The sequence below is a fragment of the Lepidochelys kempii genome, chromosome 5 (assembly GCF_965140285.1).
Source record: "Lepidochelys kempii isolate rLepKem1 chromosome 5, rLepKem1.hap1, whole genome shotgun sequence".
Lineage (NCBI taxonomy): Eukaryota > Metazoa > Chordata > Testudines > Cheloniidae > Lepidochelys > Lepidochelys kempii.
In genome coordinates, this window is record NC_136384.1 from 96,961,010 (window position 1) to 96,977,629 (window position 16,620).

The following is a 16,620-nucleotide window of genomic DNA, read 5'->3' on the forward strand; positions in this document are numbered from 1 at the left end:
TTCAAGTGTTTTAAATGATTTATTCAGATTAGGCAATTTTCTCAACACTTTTTTTGGTTTAATATAATATATATAGTTTCAAAAACATTTCAGCTTTGAGGTAAAGTACTTTAAAGGAAAAACAAGAACACTTTTAAAAATAAAAGCAAAAGATCAGTAAAATTTTTAGGCAGGATAAACAGAAAAATATTCCCTCCTCACTTCAATGCTAATGATTCCAACACCAATACAATTCAAACAGCAAAGTAATCCAGTCAGAGTCCAAGTTCCTTCCTAAGGCAAAACTCTGATTCCAGAGGCAATTTTGCCCAAGTAAGGATTTCAGGATTAGGCCCATAATAATAAACCAAGAAACTGCTCAGGGCAGCTCTTCCCCTGCCATTGTACCCCACACCCCTACTCCCATATGGCAGAAATAAAAAGAAGCCTTACATTGTCTCTTCCTGCTCTGTGGAGGTAGATAATGCATTCACCATTGCATTATCCCATCTCTTACCTGCAGGGTTTCCCCATGTCAAATAATGCTCACCTTGCCAGCATTATGTTTTAAGCAAGTTCTTATCCACACATAAGAAAGACACCTCAAGAGAATTCTTGGGAGTGCTCCCAGTGGGAGAACATCTATGCTGACAAAGACGACAGCTAGGATTCAGGAGTGTATTCTCGAGATACGAGGTACCTGACGGGATATCTTGGGACAACTGCATGTTTAGAGGGCTAAGTCCATTCCCCATACAGCAAGATGGGGAGAGAGAGCATACGACCTCCAGCATGATGATTTCAAGGGAACTCTGATTTAAAATTTGGCATTTCCTAGCCTTTGTGGGGTCTCCTTGTGCAAGAGATTTCACCCTCTGTTTACATGTTATAGTGAGAGATTGCAAGACTTCATTACTCTAAGGTATTTTTTACAGTTGCAAGGATATGATTTGGGAATGACAGGCAATAGAGGTTATCGTTTTTAAGACATTATGAAGGAAGTTAATCGGAGTCTTCATCATCGAGGTATTCCTCTGCGTTACTTAATGTCCGCACTGTATCTGAAAATAAAACAATTCTACTTTAGCCAGGGACAGAATCAGGCATAAAAACACAAAACTTTTAATAGTTTAAATTTGTAGTGCTGTGGGCAAACACATGTGAGCAACTCTTAACACTACATTAAGAGTTTTTTTGTTTTTTTTGGCGGGGGGGGGGGGGATTTCTTAGGGTTTAAGATATTTGTAGGTGAGGAGCTAGCCAGGAGCTGGTCAAATGGTCACCTTTTCTACACATGAACCTTTGCATATGTCTTTTGGAGAAAGTTCAATTGATGAGACACTGGCATGCCTGCTGCTCAGTTCTCTTCATGTGAAGCTCCAGGAGCCTGGCTGCCTGAAAAGCTTGCACACCAGAAGAAAGTTGGACACAATTTAAACCTCTCTAATGGGAAAGTTTTAAACACAGAATATCTGATTGGTGAACTAGAAGAAGTTTCCCTAGCTCATTCTGAAGGCTCTAAGTCAGTCTTCATCCTCTACTTTAACTCCCATGCAGACATCTCCTGTCTCTTTTCCTGTCATCCACTGTCCCTTGTTCTCTTCCCCACCTGGTTGTCTTCTTGTTGACTACGTGTTAGTTTTTAGGCATGGACTTATACTTTCAAAAACTGCATGTATAAAACACATCTAAACCTTGTGCTTCTGGATGGCAAGTAGAAAATTGGATACAGCAGAGAGGGAGGGCATAGGACTAGTGGACACTGGGAAAGTGGTCCTCCTCACCCAGATATGTAGTAATGTCAAGAGAAGAGCATCTGGCTTGTGCTCCTTAAAGAGATGCATAGAAGGGGAATTCTTTTGTTGTTGGACAGGAGTTCCCCTCCTACAGGAGATGAGCCCTGCAAGGAGGTTCTCATTTACATCTCTTCCAGTGAAGGAATGGAAGGCAGTCCTAACCAACTACGGCTTCTGTCTGTTTCCTCAAATATGACTTATCCTGCAGAGTTGTGTTGTACAACCATTCTCCATCAAAAATAACTGATGCATAATCTGTTCTACACTGGTTAATAAAATATATTTGATGATAAATTCTGAAGTTAAGCAGTATTGAAAAAACAATCAATCATCTTAGTAAGCCAGCCCATGTCTTATATTTTGGAGTAATTGAGAAGTCAATTTTAAACTCTGATCTCGGGAATTGTTTTGCTAAAAGGGAGCCCAAAAAGACTTGTTTTTAAAATCTCAGAAAATCCATTTAATATTTAAGAGTGAGGGTAGTAAAGGTGGGGAATATACACCATCTTGCTTAATAAAGGTTTAGTCCCAGCTGTAAGTGCAAATATCCACACAGCCTTATCTATCAAAGCGCTATGGCCCTTCCAGACACTGTTGTACCAAGGTCAGCCTCCGACTTCTCATTCTCAGAAAGGCCCAGCACATTTCTCTCCTATCTTCTTCCCATTCCTTTTTTCTAATTCCCTTCATCGCCTCCTCTTCTCAGGATCTTCTTTCTTTCTGCAGCTCTCTGCCAACCCTTTATCTCCTTTAAATCTACCTTTTTTACAGCCTTCCAATGAAGAATCTCTAATATCCCTTTGCAACCTTATATTTGAATACTTATCCCCAACTGTATTTGTTTACCTGAATTACAATATAAACTTTCTGGGGAAGAGATCATGTCTTGAGTTTAATATTCTGGAGTGCATCACACTTTCCAAACATCAGAATTTCTCAAATATTCTCCTCTCCCTAATCCTCCAAACTTTTAAACACAACTGTTATGATTTGATGTTACTACAGTAGCTTCTGAAAAGTAAACCAACTAAGAGGGTTCCTAATGCTTTAAAAATAAGGTTTATGGAAAGAACAAATCAATTGAATGCAGTGCCATTAAGTACAAACACATTTTTAAAAACATGCACAAATTAAAATATTGTAAAATGAGTTAAAGCAGACCGCAGAAGCTATAAATATGCCACATTCATGCTACAGAGAACATACTGGAAGCAGAACTAAACTTGGATAGTTTGATACTAGGAACAGGAAGAGTCCTAAAATAGTACATAGCAAGTACTGAAATGTAAATTGCAAGGAGTGCAATAGATGCAGATGCATTTGAAAAACAAACATAAGAAGAGGGGAAGAACAGTATCAAATATGAATGGTCAGAGAAATTCAGGGAACAAGAAAAGCACACATGTAGCTGTGACCGTGTTAACAAGAGGGAAGATTATGGAAGATCATTTAAAGGAGAGAAGTGAGCAAGAAGTTAAACACTGATGTTGAAATGAAAACTGCAAACAATATTACAAATTACAAGGTGATAGATTAGGTGGATATTGATAAAAAATGACATGATTTTTGTTTCTCAGTTGTCTAGAAGGAATGAAAGAAATATTCCAGAAATAAAGGTTAGCTTTCTGGAGATGAAAAAGGAAAAATTAATGTAACTAATAGGGACATTAGAACAGAGAAGGATTCAGTAGTAGATGGCTTGAATCCCAGAATTCTGAAAGAGGAAGATAAAAAATACTTCTCATGGAGATTAATTCACACTAGAAAAATGTATAGGAACCTAGGAAAAACCAGTGTGGCTTCTGTTATAACTGTTTTTTTCTGACCCTAAGTTGACAAACGAGATATTCTGATGTTGCAAGAAATTGAATATTATGCTACTACCTCCTAATTTACTTCCATAAAGTACTCAAGGTTAAGGAGTTGTCAGATGTTTCATTAACATTATTTAAGGGTGGTTATAATAGCTCTTCCTTGCCTAGTTAAACTTCCATAAAACTATCCCCCAAACAAAACTGTTGCTAACTTTGAATTAAGATATACTTTCGTCCTATTTCCTTTTCAACTCATTCTCCACCCCTTCAACACTCCATACAGGTTCCCCATCTCACTTCTACTCCCTCCCACAGTCCACCTATCTCATCCCTGATCCTGAACAACTGACTTTAAGCTTTTTAAAACTGCCCTGTATCAGTGTGTGTAGTATGTATAGGTGGAGCTATACCTGTGTTTAAAAAGTTAATCTGTCAGGGGAGTTTCAGAGTAACAGCCGTGTTAGTCTGTATTCGCAAAAAGAAAAGGAGTACTTGTGGCACCTTAGAGACTAACCAATTTATTTGAGCATGAGCTTTCGTGAGCTACAGCTCACTTCATCGGATGCATCTCCGATGAAGTGAGCTGTAGCTCACGAAAGCTTATGCTCAAATAAATTGGTTAGTCTCTAAGGTGCCACAAGTACTCCTTTTCTTTTTGTCAGGGGAGTGGCGATATGGGTGGAAAGATTGTGGGAAGATTATATTCTGACACACACTAGAGCACAACTCCCTTTCTCAAGCCAGCAGGAGGCTGGGGAGTATGTGAGGAGAATGGAGTGGGATGGTGTTGATGGGAAAGAGTGGTTTCTGCTTCTGGGATAAGCTGTGGGGATAGAAATAGGCATGAAAACATTTCATATGGCTAACCACATGAGGCACAGAGCAGGGATGAGAACCTTTTTTTCTTTCTGAGGCCCCCACAACATTCTATAAAAACTCCACGGCCCACCAGTACCACAACAACTATTTTTCTCCACAGAACAGCTATGGCTGACACTAAGGGGTAAGAAGCAGGGCAGTTGCCCGGGGGCCCATACCACAAGGAGCACCGCAAAATTAAGTTGCTCAAGCTTCAGCCCCAGGTGCTGGAGCTCAGGGCCCTGGGCTGCAGTCCTGCAAGGTGGGGCTTCAGCTTTCTGCCCTGGGCCCGAGCGAGTCTAACACCAGCCATGCTTGGTGGACACCCTGAAACCAGCTCATCAGAACTCAGCTTCTCGTGGTTCATCAAAATGGAGTTGCTCTGATGAACACGAGGTCTGTTAGAGCCCTGCTCCCCATGGTTCCAACTGAACAAAGAAGTGAGAAACAAACAATACCTCTCCCTTGTTTCTTTTTAAGCAGAGAAGCACAGGCAGCATTGGTAGCCATATCCAGAGCCAATTTCTTCTCATTGTTTCTTAAATCTGTTCTTGCCCCTTAAAAAAAATAAAGTCCAATTATGTCCAAAAATACTGCCCTAGCAAAACCTTCAGTAACAGTAAAATGAAATCCCTTCTCACACAAGTAGCTTAGTCAGCATAACCAATGGGAAGGGGCAATGGACAGCTCATCTAGGGGTTTATACAAAGTCAATGGAAAGATACCCAGTGGGCTTAGGATCAGGCTCCTACTTAGGAGCTGTGGAGCTCCCTTGCTGCTTTACTGGGTTTAAGTACCTATTTTTGTCTTCCACAGCAGAGTGAAATTTTACTCTGGATGGGTCAGCCTGTTGCACAGACAACTTCCAGGGTTTGCATGGTTTGCAAATATACGCTGGGCTAGCTAGGAACCATAACGAGATTATAGAAAACAAATTGATAAAATATGCAAATTACAAACTCAGCAGTGATTTACACACAGGAAGCAGATTTGCCACACACAGAGTATTAAAATCTTGGTGAAGATCTTTACCCTTTGCCAGTAGCATCTCTACAATATCTGCATAACCCTTCCAAGCAGCAGCATGCAAAGCTGTATCTCCCAATTTGTTCTGTGGAGTTACAGGGAAAAGCAACAGGATTAAAACACAGCAAAAAATAATCCATTTGCACTAAGAATTAACAATAACAGCACTGTAAATGTCTGAATAAACAGGATAAACTTCCTACCTGTTGATTTAGTTCTACACTTGGCTGGGTAAATAACACTTCCACTATATCTACATAAAATGAAGGGAAAGGAAAAGAAAACTTGATGAAATCAAAACTTGCTTTCTTATATTCCAATTACAGCATTGAAGTCAGGATTGCACAGAGAAAGGATATAAACCCAATTAGTTAGAGAAAATCCATATCATTAAAGCCTGTGAAGACTGCTGAGCAAGCACTACAAATAGATACAGAAGTGAAACATAAATATAAACCTCAGTGACAAACACCATTTTTTTGCTCTTCCTCTCAGCAGTCTGCATTTCGTCTCTCATTTTTTATAATCAGACTGTGATTAAGAATGTCTGTCTGCTTTTAAAATAAAAGGATTTAAAGATGTTCTATTTTTTTAAAAAAATGCATTACATTTGACATATCTGAGCCCTTCTCCGCTGGTTTTTATTTTTATTTTTATTTTTTTTGCTAACCTGAATTACATAAGAGTATAGACTTTGTTACTGATTATAGCAGATTAAGTAATAAGTGATCCATTAGCCCAGCAAATAGAAAAAAATAGAACATAATCAGTAGAGTTGATTGAGTGCTATACTGTACCTTTGTGCCCACCATGGCAAGCCCAGTACAGAGCTGTGCTTCCAGCTTTGTCTAAACCATTGACACCAACTTGGTTATCTAAGCACTCTCTCAACCAGCTCACGTTTCCTGAAACAAATAGAAAAACCTGTTTGTTTTTTCAAATCACTGTTTTTAATAGAGATTTTGTTTGAAGAATTGAGTAGCAGAACCACGAAGGACATTTAGCTCTGTATAAATACTATGTTGCATTAGAACTTAATTTTTGTTTAGCAATTCATTAGAAACCATGTTTGGCAGTAATAGTTATTGCTACAGGTTATGGAGGGGGAAAAAATAGTCCAACTACCATTAAACATCTTGTTCAGAGGACAATTTTTTCCCACCTTAAAAGCTAATCAGTAATGGAATAGGACAAACACATTATATATTGCATCCATTTGCAATCTGGTAAATTCCCTGCCCTCCCTCCCATCCCCTTTTTTTATTTTACTCTGCTACTCAATGCTGCAGAATTTAGATACCAAAGGTATTCAAAATATTCAGGTTAGCCAGCCAAAATATGCAGCACATTCCGTCTTTATTCAAATAACATTAAAATAGAATGCCTTTGTTGGCACACATGTGCATACATACACAAACCACACACAGACTTCTTTTGGTATTACAAAATTTAAAATTCTCTAAATGAGAAGTCCAGGATATCACAGTCCAAAAAACACACCCACACCCACCTCTTTTGGCAGCTTCATGCAATGGATTATCAATGGACTCAGCTTGTTCAGCCACTGAAATGAGACACACAATAAATTCTGATCAGTTTCTCATAGTAAAGATTTTTGTATTTCATTTTTTTCAGACTCTTGATAATTAAGTCCGAGAGGCTAGTGTACAGAAGTAGATTTTGCATTTTGTTCTGATAGTGCTAAGGTTAGTGGTCTTCCTGTCTCTTGTGGAAGTGGGTTCAAGAATGATGGGTTAGTCACTGAGACTGTTCTACTTCCTGTGCACATGAGCTCAATTCAAAAGAGGCTGTGGAAGCTAGAGATCCCAGGATGAAATCCTGACCCTGTTGGAAATCTATGGCAAAATTACCTCTAACTGCAACTGGGCCACAATTTCACACATGGTATTTCTTAGCCTAATGTGCTAAGCTTGTGAAGTGACTGTAATGGTTGACCACCAGCATCTAGTGATCTGCACTCTGAAGCTCACATTTCCTGTGAGTGTTCTTTCTAGCTAAGACTTGGAATGGGGAGGAAAGCATTGACTGGTGCTGGTGAAGATTAGAAGGTGATGAGGGGTGCGCTCCAGAAGGCCAGGGTGAAGCATGTGTGTTTGGTTTTCCCGGGCCCTATGCTGTTGCTGTGGGAAGTGGCAAAGCTAGTGAAACTCCACAGCAGAGCAGCAGAGAGTTGGTTTGCAAATGGAATTATTCTCTTTGGAAAAACTGAGGTGCAAGCATTAGGCAACTTTGAGGACGTGTCCGTGGTATTCATGTCAGTGGTACTCTGAAGAATGTGGTGGTAGGGGTCCCTGCTTTACATGAAAGGATTTTAATTCCATTGTCAAATCCCCTGCGCTATCCAGACTTTCTTTGAGTTTTCCATTTATGATATCACCCAAACAGTGGTTTATAATTGCACTGTTTCATATGTTGAAGTACTTGATTAATCCTGAACAAAGCAAAAATGCTAATCCGAGATTCTTTGATTATGCACACAAATGCTGTTAAACAATTAATATATGGAGGGAAAAGCAGAATTTGATCACTGTATCTTAGCCACTCTGCAAACAGAATTGCTTAATTATACAGTACACTAAAAGCACTATACAATGTGAAGTAGAACTCTTCTTTTTATTCTATATGGATTGTACTTCTCTCAGAAGACTGAATTTCTTTCCCATTATTTCATACTATTGCCAAATGGCAATTTTTCCCCTCAGTTCCTTATGATGGAATTATTGTGGCACTTAATATCTCCCTATTATCAGTATTGTCAAATTTACATTGGTTTTCAGTTTGTGCTTCTGCAGGTCAAGCAGATGGAGCACAAGATCATTGGATAGGCATGCTTGCTGTATCAGGGCATATACCCTGAATTGGACCTCCTGTAACTTGTGTCTCATTTATCCATACTAAGTTTACATCAGAGTTCAGGCCAATGTACTGTGCCTCAAAGTAGCTTAGGGATGGGGTAAGGCACCATAGAACAGTTTCAGCAGGAGAGACTGAGGGATCCCCACCTTAGAATATCCCATAGTACAGTGGTTTGAGCACTCTCTGGAGACGTGTGAGCCCCCCATGTTCAAATCCTCCCCCCGCCCCGTGGCAGAGAGGTGAGTGATGTAACCACTGGGATAAAAGTTATAAGGTGGGCACCACCTCCCGCTGGATTTTGAATGGGACCCGAGCTGGCAGGCAAGCTCAGAGGCTGCAACTCAGGTGGTAGCTGAAGAAGAAAAGACTTTGAGGAACTGGTCAGCACCATTGCAGTATGTCATGAATTTGTCACCAGGACCCTGGATTGTTGCAGCTCACTCTACCTATGGTTAATTAGGACATTCATAAAGAAGTCACCGCTGGTAAACAAAACAACGGTCCATTTTCTAAGCAGAAAGAGGCACAGGAAGCCCAATATACTGGTACTCTGCAATTTGTATTAGCTCCGTATTCATTATTAGAGCCACCTAGAGATTCTGGTATTGATTTATAAATCTCTTTAAAGCAACAGGCTTATGCTATCTCAGACATCTTCTCAGAGCCACCACAGTTGATTGTCAACCACAATGTATTTAAAAGATACTGTCACAGAGTGACTTGCCCCTGCAAGAAAGGGAGCAGGATTCAGTGCACCTCGACTGATTACCTGCTGCCCAGTTGGGCTTTAAGGGGAGGCACCTGGACTTTACAAAGGAGGAGACAGCTTCAGATGGGTTGTCAGATGCCTGCAGGCACTGCGGGGAGTAAGAAGGCTCCTGAAGGACCCTGAGTTAACAGGGAGAAGGCCTAACTCCAGGCAAGAGGTGCTGGAAACACAGGAAGACAAACCCTCAGGGAGGAAGGGCTGTGCCCAGATTGTGATTGGGGAGAAAGAAGGGAAGTTTAAAGAAAGGACAAACATTCATGGATGAAGACTGCGTAAGCTTGAGTTCTGTTTTTAAAAGACTTTGTGCAGGATTTAATAAATTGAACTGCAGGAGGGGATTTTTTGTTTTGTTTTAATATCTAAACTCTGTAGACCAGTGGTTCTCAACCAGGGGTACATGTACCCTTGGAGGTACACAGAGGTCTTCCGGGGGTATGTCATAAATGTAAAGGGAAGGGTAAACACCTTTAAATCCCTCCTGGCCAGAGGAAAAACCCTTTCACCTGTAAAGGGTTAAGAAGCTAGGATTACCTCGCTGGCACCTGACCAAAATGAACAATGAGGAGACAAGATACTTTCAAAGCTGAAAGTGGGGGGGAAACAAAGGGTTCTCTCTGTCTGTGTTTTTGCTTTTGCCGGGACCAGAGCAGGAATACAGGTCAGAACTCCTGTAAAGGGCTAATAAGCAATCTAGTTAGATATGTGTTAGATTCTGTTTTGTTTAAATGGCTGATAAAATAAGTTGTGCTGAATGGAATGTATATTCTGTTTTTGTGTCTTTTCTTTTTGTAACTTAACGTTTTGCCTAGAGGGATTCTCTATGTTTTGAATCTGATTACCCTGTAAGGTATTTATCATCCTGATTTTACAGAGGTGATTCTTTTACTTTTTCTTCAATTAAAATTCTTCTTTTAAGAACCTGATTGCTTTTTCCTTGTTCTTAAGATCCAAGGGTTTGGGTCTGGGTTCACCTATGCAAATTGGTGAGGATTTTTATCAAGCCTTCCCCAGGAAAGGGGGTGTAGGTTTTGGGAGGAGTTTGGGAAGAAAGACGTTTCCAAGCGGGCTCTTTCCCTGTTGTATATTTGTTAGATGCTTAGTGGTGGCAGCAATAAAGTCCAGGGACAAAAGGTAAAATAGTTTGTACCTTGGGGAAGTTTTAACCTAAGCTGGTAAAAATAAGCTTAGGGGATTTTTCATGCAGGTCTCCACATCTGTACCCTAGAGTTCAGAGTGGGGAAGGAATCTTGACAGGGTACATCAACTCCTCTAGATATTTGCCTAGTTTAACAACAGGCTACATAAAAAGTTCTAGTGAAGTCAGTACAAACTGAAATTTCATACAGACCATGATTTATTTACACTGCTCTATGTACTATACACTGAAATGTAAGTACAATATTTAATTTCCAATTGCTTTATTTTATAATTATATGGTAATTGAGAAAGTAAGCAATTGTTCAATAATAGTGTGCTGTGACACTTTTGTATTCTTATATCTGATTTTGTAAACAAGTAGTTGTTAAGTGAGATGAAACCTGAGGGTAAGCAAGACAAATCAGACTCCTTAAAGAGGTACAATAGTCTGGAAAGGTTGAGAGCCACTGGAGTAGACTTTAAGGGAGCCTGAGTTAAGGGGAAACTCAGGCAGGCCTCTAAAAACCTCTTGGACAGAAGGAGGTGCTATAGGGCAGGGACACCCTTTGACACACATGTATAGACTGAAGGGGTTCTAAGGTGAGCCAGCAATAGCCTTTCAAACTCCTCCACAAAGAAGGATATCTAGAATAGTCAGTCCTACCATCACCATGTTTAGTTTTTAAGATCACTCCTTAGTCAAAGCATTTCCCAAAGAACCACAAAAAACTTGACAGCATACCAGAGTAGGAAACCGATAATTAGAGCAAGAAGTAGGACAAAAAACTTCCTGCATGTCTGGACAGTCCCACAGGTTTGGTTTTGTTTTGTTTGTTTTTTATAACCTATATACAATGTCTACCTATGGTGGTGATAGGTACTTGAGAAATGCTGATTAAGTATTCTGATGTACTTTGATACTGGACCCTTAACTGCAGCACTGTTACCAGTGTCCAAAAAAATAATCATATCTAGTAGTTTCTACTTAGTGATATGTAAACAAAGAGAAAAATAAATTCTAGACTTTACCATAGTTGCTTGGAATAAGTCCAGTCCTGCCTTTGCAGGTTCCCTTCCACCAATTTGTGTCACTCTGGAGGGGAAGGGGGAAAAAAAAAATTAAAAAACAGTCTATTGCATTTTAAACTTAGTCAGTCTACATGTGACACCGCTGCTGAAATAATGTTACTCACCATATCTGAAATGTAGATGATATCCCCTTCTTCAAAATACAACTCATCTGGCTGAAAAAAACAAACATAAATATGTGTGAAGAGATAAAGCAAGTACATGAAAAGAGCACAGCACCTTTAGTTTTTGTGGTAATATTGCACCATCCAAAAATCTCCAGTGTCAAGTCAACTGCTTGATAGTCATTTACATTCTCGGCAAGTCAAGCTACTTGTACTACAAGTAAGAAATGTGACAGGCAGTACCGTATGAGGCTGGTAATCTTCCTACCATGTACTGAATGAAACTATTTAAGTGGAATGGGGAGTAATTAGGTTTTTTTTTTTTTTTAATTCTTCTGCACAATATATCTTTGGGCAAACTGAATCTGTCATTTATCTGTCTGTACTAATGACATGTAATCTAGTTTTAAAAAATAAAAATAGTGTGGAGAAGGAAACGCCAAAGATTCTAAGACATCTCAACGACTTGACTTTGGAAGGACAAGGTTAAAGCAGAGCAGTGTGTGAAATCTTATAGTGGGGCTATCACATCCTTATCATTAAGGTTGACAATAGCTTACTGTTTAATAGCCAATTTTCTAAATGTTCTAAAATGTACATAGTGCAAATAAATATTTTGGAAAATGATGAAGGGGATACAGGATAGGACTAGTGATCCAAATTTGAGATTGTTTGAGCCAAGGGTTTTCTGAGATACAGATCTCTTCTCCCCTCCGCCCCCTGGCCAAAATTATTTTAACATTAAAATAAACTTAAAATAATATTTTAACCTTTTGTGCCTACCTGGGACTCAAACTATGACTGTGATCCTCCCCAAACTGATAACCATCCACTTGGGATTGATCTCAGCTAGGGTCTGGCACCCACTGCCCAGTCGGAATGCAATATTTAAATACTTAGTCAGTATAAAAATGGATCTACAATTTGCTTTCCAAACTGACAAGCCACAGAAAGTCATTTGTGTTTATGCTGCAGGCAGGAGCTCTACTGCAAATCCATGTTTTGTAGGTAGTGTGACATCACAGTCAATGAATGTCTCAGACATGCCCAAGTAGCACCCATATACTAGGAGTTCAAGTGTTGATCTCGGCAGCTTACTGAGAACATGGGGTGTGGATAGTAGTTGCTCTCTGCCTGCATTCTGCAGTGGCTCCTCCTGAAAGCAAAATTCTGGTTTTAAGAGCCAATATTTCAAAGTGCTCTTAAAATCCATACTTATGCTTCAGTTGTTTTGAAAATTGCTAACCTGTAACTCTATTTCCTAGTTTTCGGAGGCGTGAGTATAACCACACTTAACATTCTGGAAGGGTACAAGGCACTGTGAATGAACTTTAATTCTGTCAGGTTTTTGGCAGTGAATTGCACTCCTATTTGCCTCGTTAACACCCTTACACCTACTCTAAAGGAGGCAGACTTCAAAAAGACAACTAACTCCTGTACTGCCCCCTTACTGATTGTAATGTAACCCTTTCTGAAAATACTCTTCTTATCCTGGGGATTCTGCCAGGGAAAGGCACCTTAAGTTCTTGGTAGGACTCCACAGTAGCCCTTCTGGCAAAGGCTACTCAGAAGATGTGCTTATTCAGCACGAGTACTAAATGGCAAACTTTTAAGGGGAGGTTTGGTTTATGTTTCTCAGCTACCAATCCAATTAACCTAATTAAATGGGGATAGACAAGGAGCACAAACTAGTAGCCCCTCAAACCTGCAACCATGATGGAGGGGCAGAGGGTCAGCATTCATGGGAAAAGGTGTGCTGGTTTTATTGTAAACACCAGTGGGCTACACAAATTCTCACTAACCCCCATGTTTGATTTGCATCCCAGTCCATCCACCCCCTCTGTCCTGCTGAATTTTATGCTGCCTTTGGGAGGAGGAAAAAGTAAGTGAGCCCAGTCTCAGAATCTGTTAATCCTCTATTGTGGACATATGGTACCAAGAACACACCAGAGCTCACAGCATTACCTAATAGAAGTTGCATGTAGAGGAATCTGAGCTTGAGAAAGAAATGGACAGTGAATTCTTGTTTAGTGTTGGAAACTAGTTATAGCTCTGTTAAACCAATCATTTAGTTTTTATTTATATAGCAGCGTAACAAGGCTGTTTATGCTTTTTTTACAGTCCTGATGCATTAGCCCACGCAATTAGATCACTTTGTTCTATGAGTGATATGAAAACTTAAGTACTTACAGTTCTGGGTTCAAATGTATACAGGGCCCTGAACACTTTGACCTGTCCTAAAAAGAAGAAGAAAAAGCATTAACGACAGAGGAATGGGGATAGTTCTCCCTTCCTTAGGGCAGAATATATCATCAGCATTACAAATCTAGCTCAAAAAAGCCAAAGCTGCACTTCCTCCCCCAGTCGTATTATGGTTAATTTAAAATAAACAGCCCCTTATGTGTTGTTTTGTATCTATTAACTCTAAAGTCCCACTAAGGCTCTACTCCATAGTATGGCTTTCATGTCAACAGCCAGTCTGTCAGCTAAAGAGAACCTGCCTTCTGTGGAAGGACATGGGGCCCTCATTCTGCACCATTACAGTCAACTGGAGTTTTGCCATTGACTTCAACGGAGTTCCACAAAACCAGGTTCTGAGTCTGATCAAAGCCCATTGAAATCAATGGGAATCTTTCTACTGACTCCAGTGGTGGTTGGATCAGGCCTTAAAGCACCGAGGAAGGCACAGAGGAATTAAGTGCCTAACATGATGGTCTTTGACTGTAGCATTTTTTCAAGCAGACTATATAAATGGGATTTACGCAGTCAGTTGTATCAGTTTTTTTCCTTCAGGAGTCCCCTTAAGTCCAGTAATGTGTTGTGTTTTTGTTTGTTTGTTTTTTCGCATGTGCACACTACTACATCTTTCCCCTATCCACAAGATGAGTAGGGGAGATTCAGGTAGGGCTTCTGTTTGGAAATTTAAATTAAAATTTTATTCTACATTAGGATTGTTTGTTTTAAATAGTTTTAAAACTGTCAAGGCCACCCACTAGCTGGCATGGCTGCTCTTACTGCAGAGTATCAAAAATCTAAACACATAAAAACTGCAGAACAAGCTTCTATACAGACATGAAATATCCTCCACTGCATTACTTTTAGGAAAACAAAGAAGGACCAAATAAATTATAAGAGAGGGTAACTTATCAGCTGTTCAAAGAACTGTTGAAACCTATAGAATTTGCTGAAAAAACATCTTACACAGACAATTCTGCAGTGCTTAGTTTTAAGTGCTTGAAGTTTCAATCATTAGTCCTTCCACATAGTATTTCTAGTTCCTAAAAATCGTAATGTTTCTTATGGTGAATCAGACCAATTTGCACCCAGAATATGGTGCATCATGGTGTTGTATAACTGGGAACCACATTCTATGTTGCTCATCCTCACAGGCATCCATGAACTTAAAGTTGAGGTCTGGCACTGTAAAATAAACTGTGTGCTTAAATAGCATTTTTCAAAAGCAGATCTTTAAACCAGAAGTCAAATGGGAAGAGTTAAACTATTTTCTTAGATGCATTACCCACATGCCCCCTCAGCTTCTGTAAGGAAGGATAGATATTGCTTTCTCTTCCAGTCCTGTTAGAAGGAAGCAAACTTAAAGGGGTTTTTAAAGTTGTGAGGTTTTTTTGTTTTAAATATGTTAGGCATGCAGTGATGTGTTCAAGGAGGCTGATGGAGATAGGTATTTAGCTGTGAAAGTGGTGAGACTGAGGGTCATTCTTATTTCATCTGGCAGTAAGCTCCACAGTTCTGGATTGACCTTTTTGTGTACAACACCCAGGCTCTCACCAAGAGCTATCCGGAAGCATATACTTACTGAGCTCCTGTTTTTAAAAGCCTACACAGGAGTAACCTCCAGGGAAAGACATTTCTGTAGCACAGTCTTTCATAGAATTATATTTAAATGGTATATCTTCATGAATAAACTCTAAAAGCTTTGAGTTACCAGATGCATATAGGCACTTCAGGATATGACTTTTTTTCCAATACATAACGTGACCCCTTAGCTGCACCAAAACTTTAAAAATTTGAAGAAGAAAGTAATATGGGACTTGATCAGCAAAGTGAGAACTCTCACACTCACACAAGTTCTCTACAGTCATTCCTGAGCTTAGAAACATGAAAGGTTCAAAACTCTTCAATTAGGTACATCAGACCAAGTTCTTTTTCAACAGGACCACTATTTTGAGAAGTGTCTTCACAGAGGGGCACTTAACTCAGGAAGGTGTGAGAAGTGGCTGGTCCTGCCCCTCTGCACCTGACTGACGGGGACTGAGCGTTCTGGGAGATGGAAGTGGCGGGGGGGGGGGGCACGCAGGCACAGCAGGAGGACAGAACCCTTTTCCCTGCTCCCCCTCCACCAGCAGGCCAATCTTGGGTGGCATTTGACCCTGCATGCCCCCCCCACCCCCATGTATCACCTCTGCCGACATGCTGAGGGTCTAACCGATTTGCCATATCTAGAGTCAGGAAGGAATTTTTCACCAGGTAAGATTGGCAGAGACCCTGCAGGGGGAGTTCGTCTTCCTCTGCAATCTCAGGCACAGGTCACTTGCTGGTTTGAGCTAGAGTAAATAGTGGATTCTCTGGAACTTGACATCTTTAAATCAGGCTCTGAGGACTTCAGTAACTCAGGCAGAGGTTATGGCCTATTACAGGAGTGGGTAGGTGCAGTTCTATGGCCTGTGATGTGCAGGAGATCAGATTACATGATCATGAGGGTCCCCTCTGGCCTTAAAGTGTGAGTCTATCATAGAACATGTAAATGACTTGTTTAACTACTGATGCTCTCTAATCAGTGACCTGCTTCTGCTACTTAAGTTAAAGGAAACAACTGAACCGCATAAGGCCAACCTGGCTCTCTCTGGGCCTTTCTGGATTACTGCTCCCATAAAATGCTATTAGACACAGAAACATGATGCTCATAGAGACTTCTAAGACTTCCTTTCCAACTAAGAAACTGGTTTGTTTGAAAACTATGAACAACACATACAGTTTACAAAAATGAAATCCTTAAAGGGCTTGCAGTGGCAAATTAGAAGCAGCATTTTGAAGTGCTGTGACTGTTCTGTTACAAACAAGCAAGATGAGTACACAACTTTATTTGTGTTTTATAATGTAATTTAAAAAGAAAAATATTATCACATTAGAAAAAGCATTTTTTTCCTCTG

General features: G+C 40.0%; 1 protein-coding gene across 1 annotated transcript in view; it reads right to left on the minus strand.

The window, feature by feature from the left end:
• OSTF1 (osteoclast stimulating factor 1) overlaps positions 1-16,620 on the minus strand; it is a 25,489-nt gene continuing 8,869 nt past the window's right edge. Inside the window, exons 2-10 of the mRNA XM_073345138.2 lie at positions 13,640-13,686; positions 11,450-11,500; positions 11,286-11,349; positions 6,984-7,037; positions 6,271-6,378; positions 5,677-5,726; positions 5,480-5,558; positions 4,906-5,004; positions 1-1,040 (exon numbers count right to left, since the gene is read on the minus strand). Of these exons, the coding sequence (XP_073201239.1) occupies positions 982-1,040; positions 4,906-5,004; positions 5,480-5,558; positions 5,677-5,726; positions 6,271-6,378; positions 6,984-7,037; positions 11,286-11,349; positions 11,450-11,500; positions 13,640-13,686 (611 nt within the window). The 3' untranslated portion in view covers positions 1-981. The remainder of the gene's footprint in view (positions 1,041-4,905; positions 5,005-5,479; positions 5,559-5,676; positions 5,727-6,270; positions 6,379-6,983; positions 7,038-11,285; positions 11,350-11,449; positions 11,501-13,639; positions 13,687-16,620) is intronic.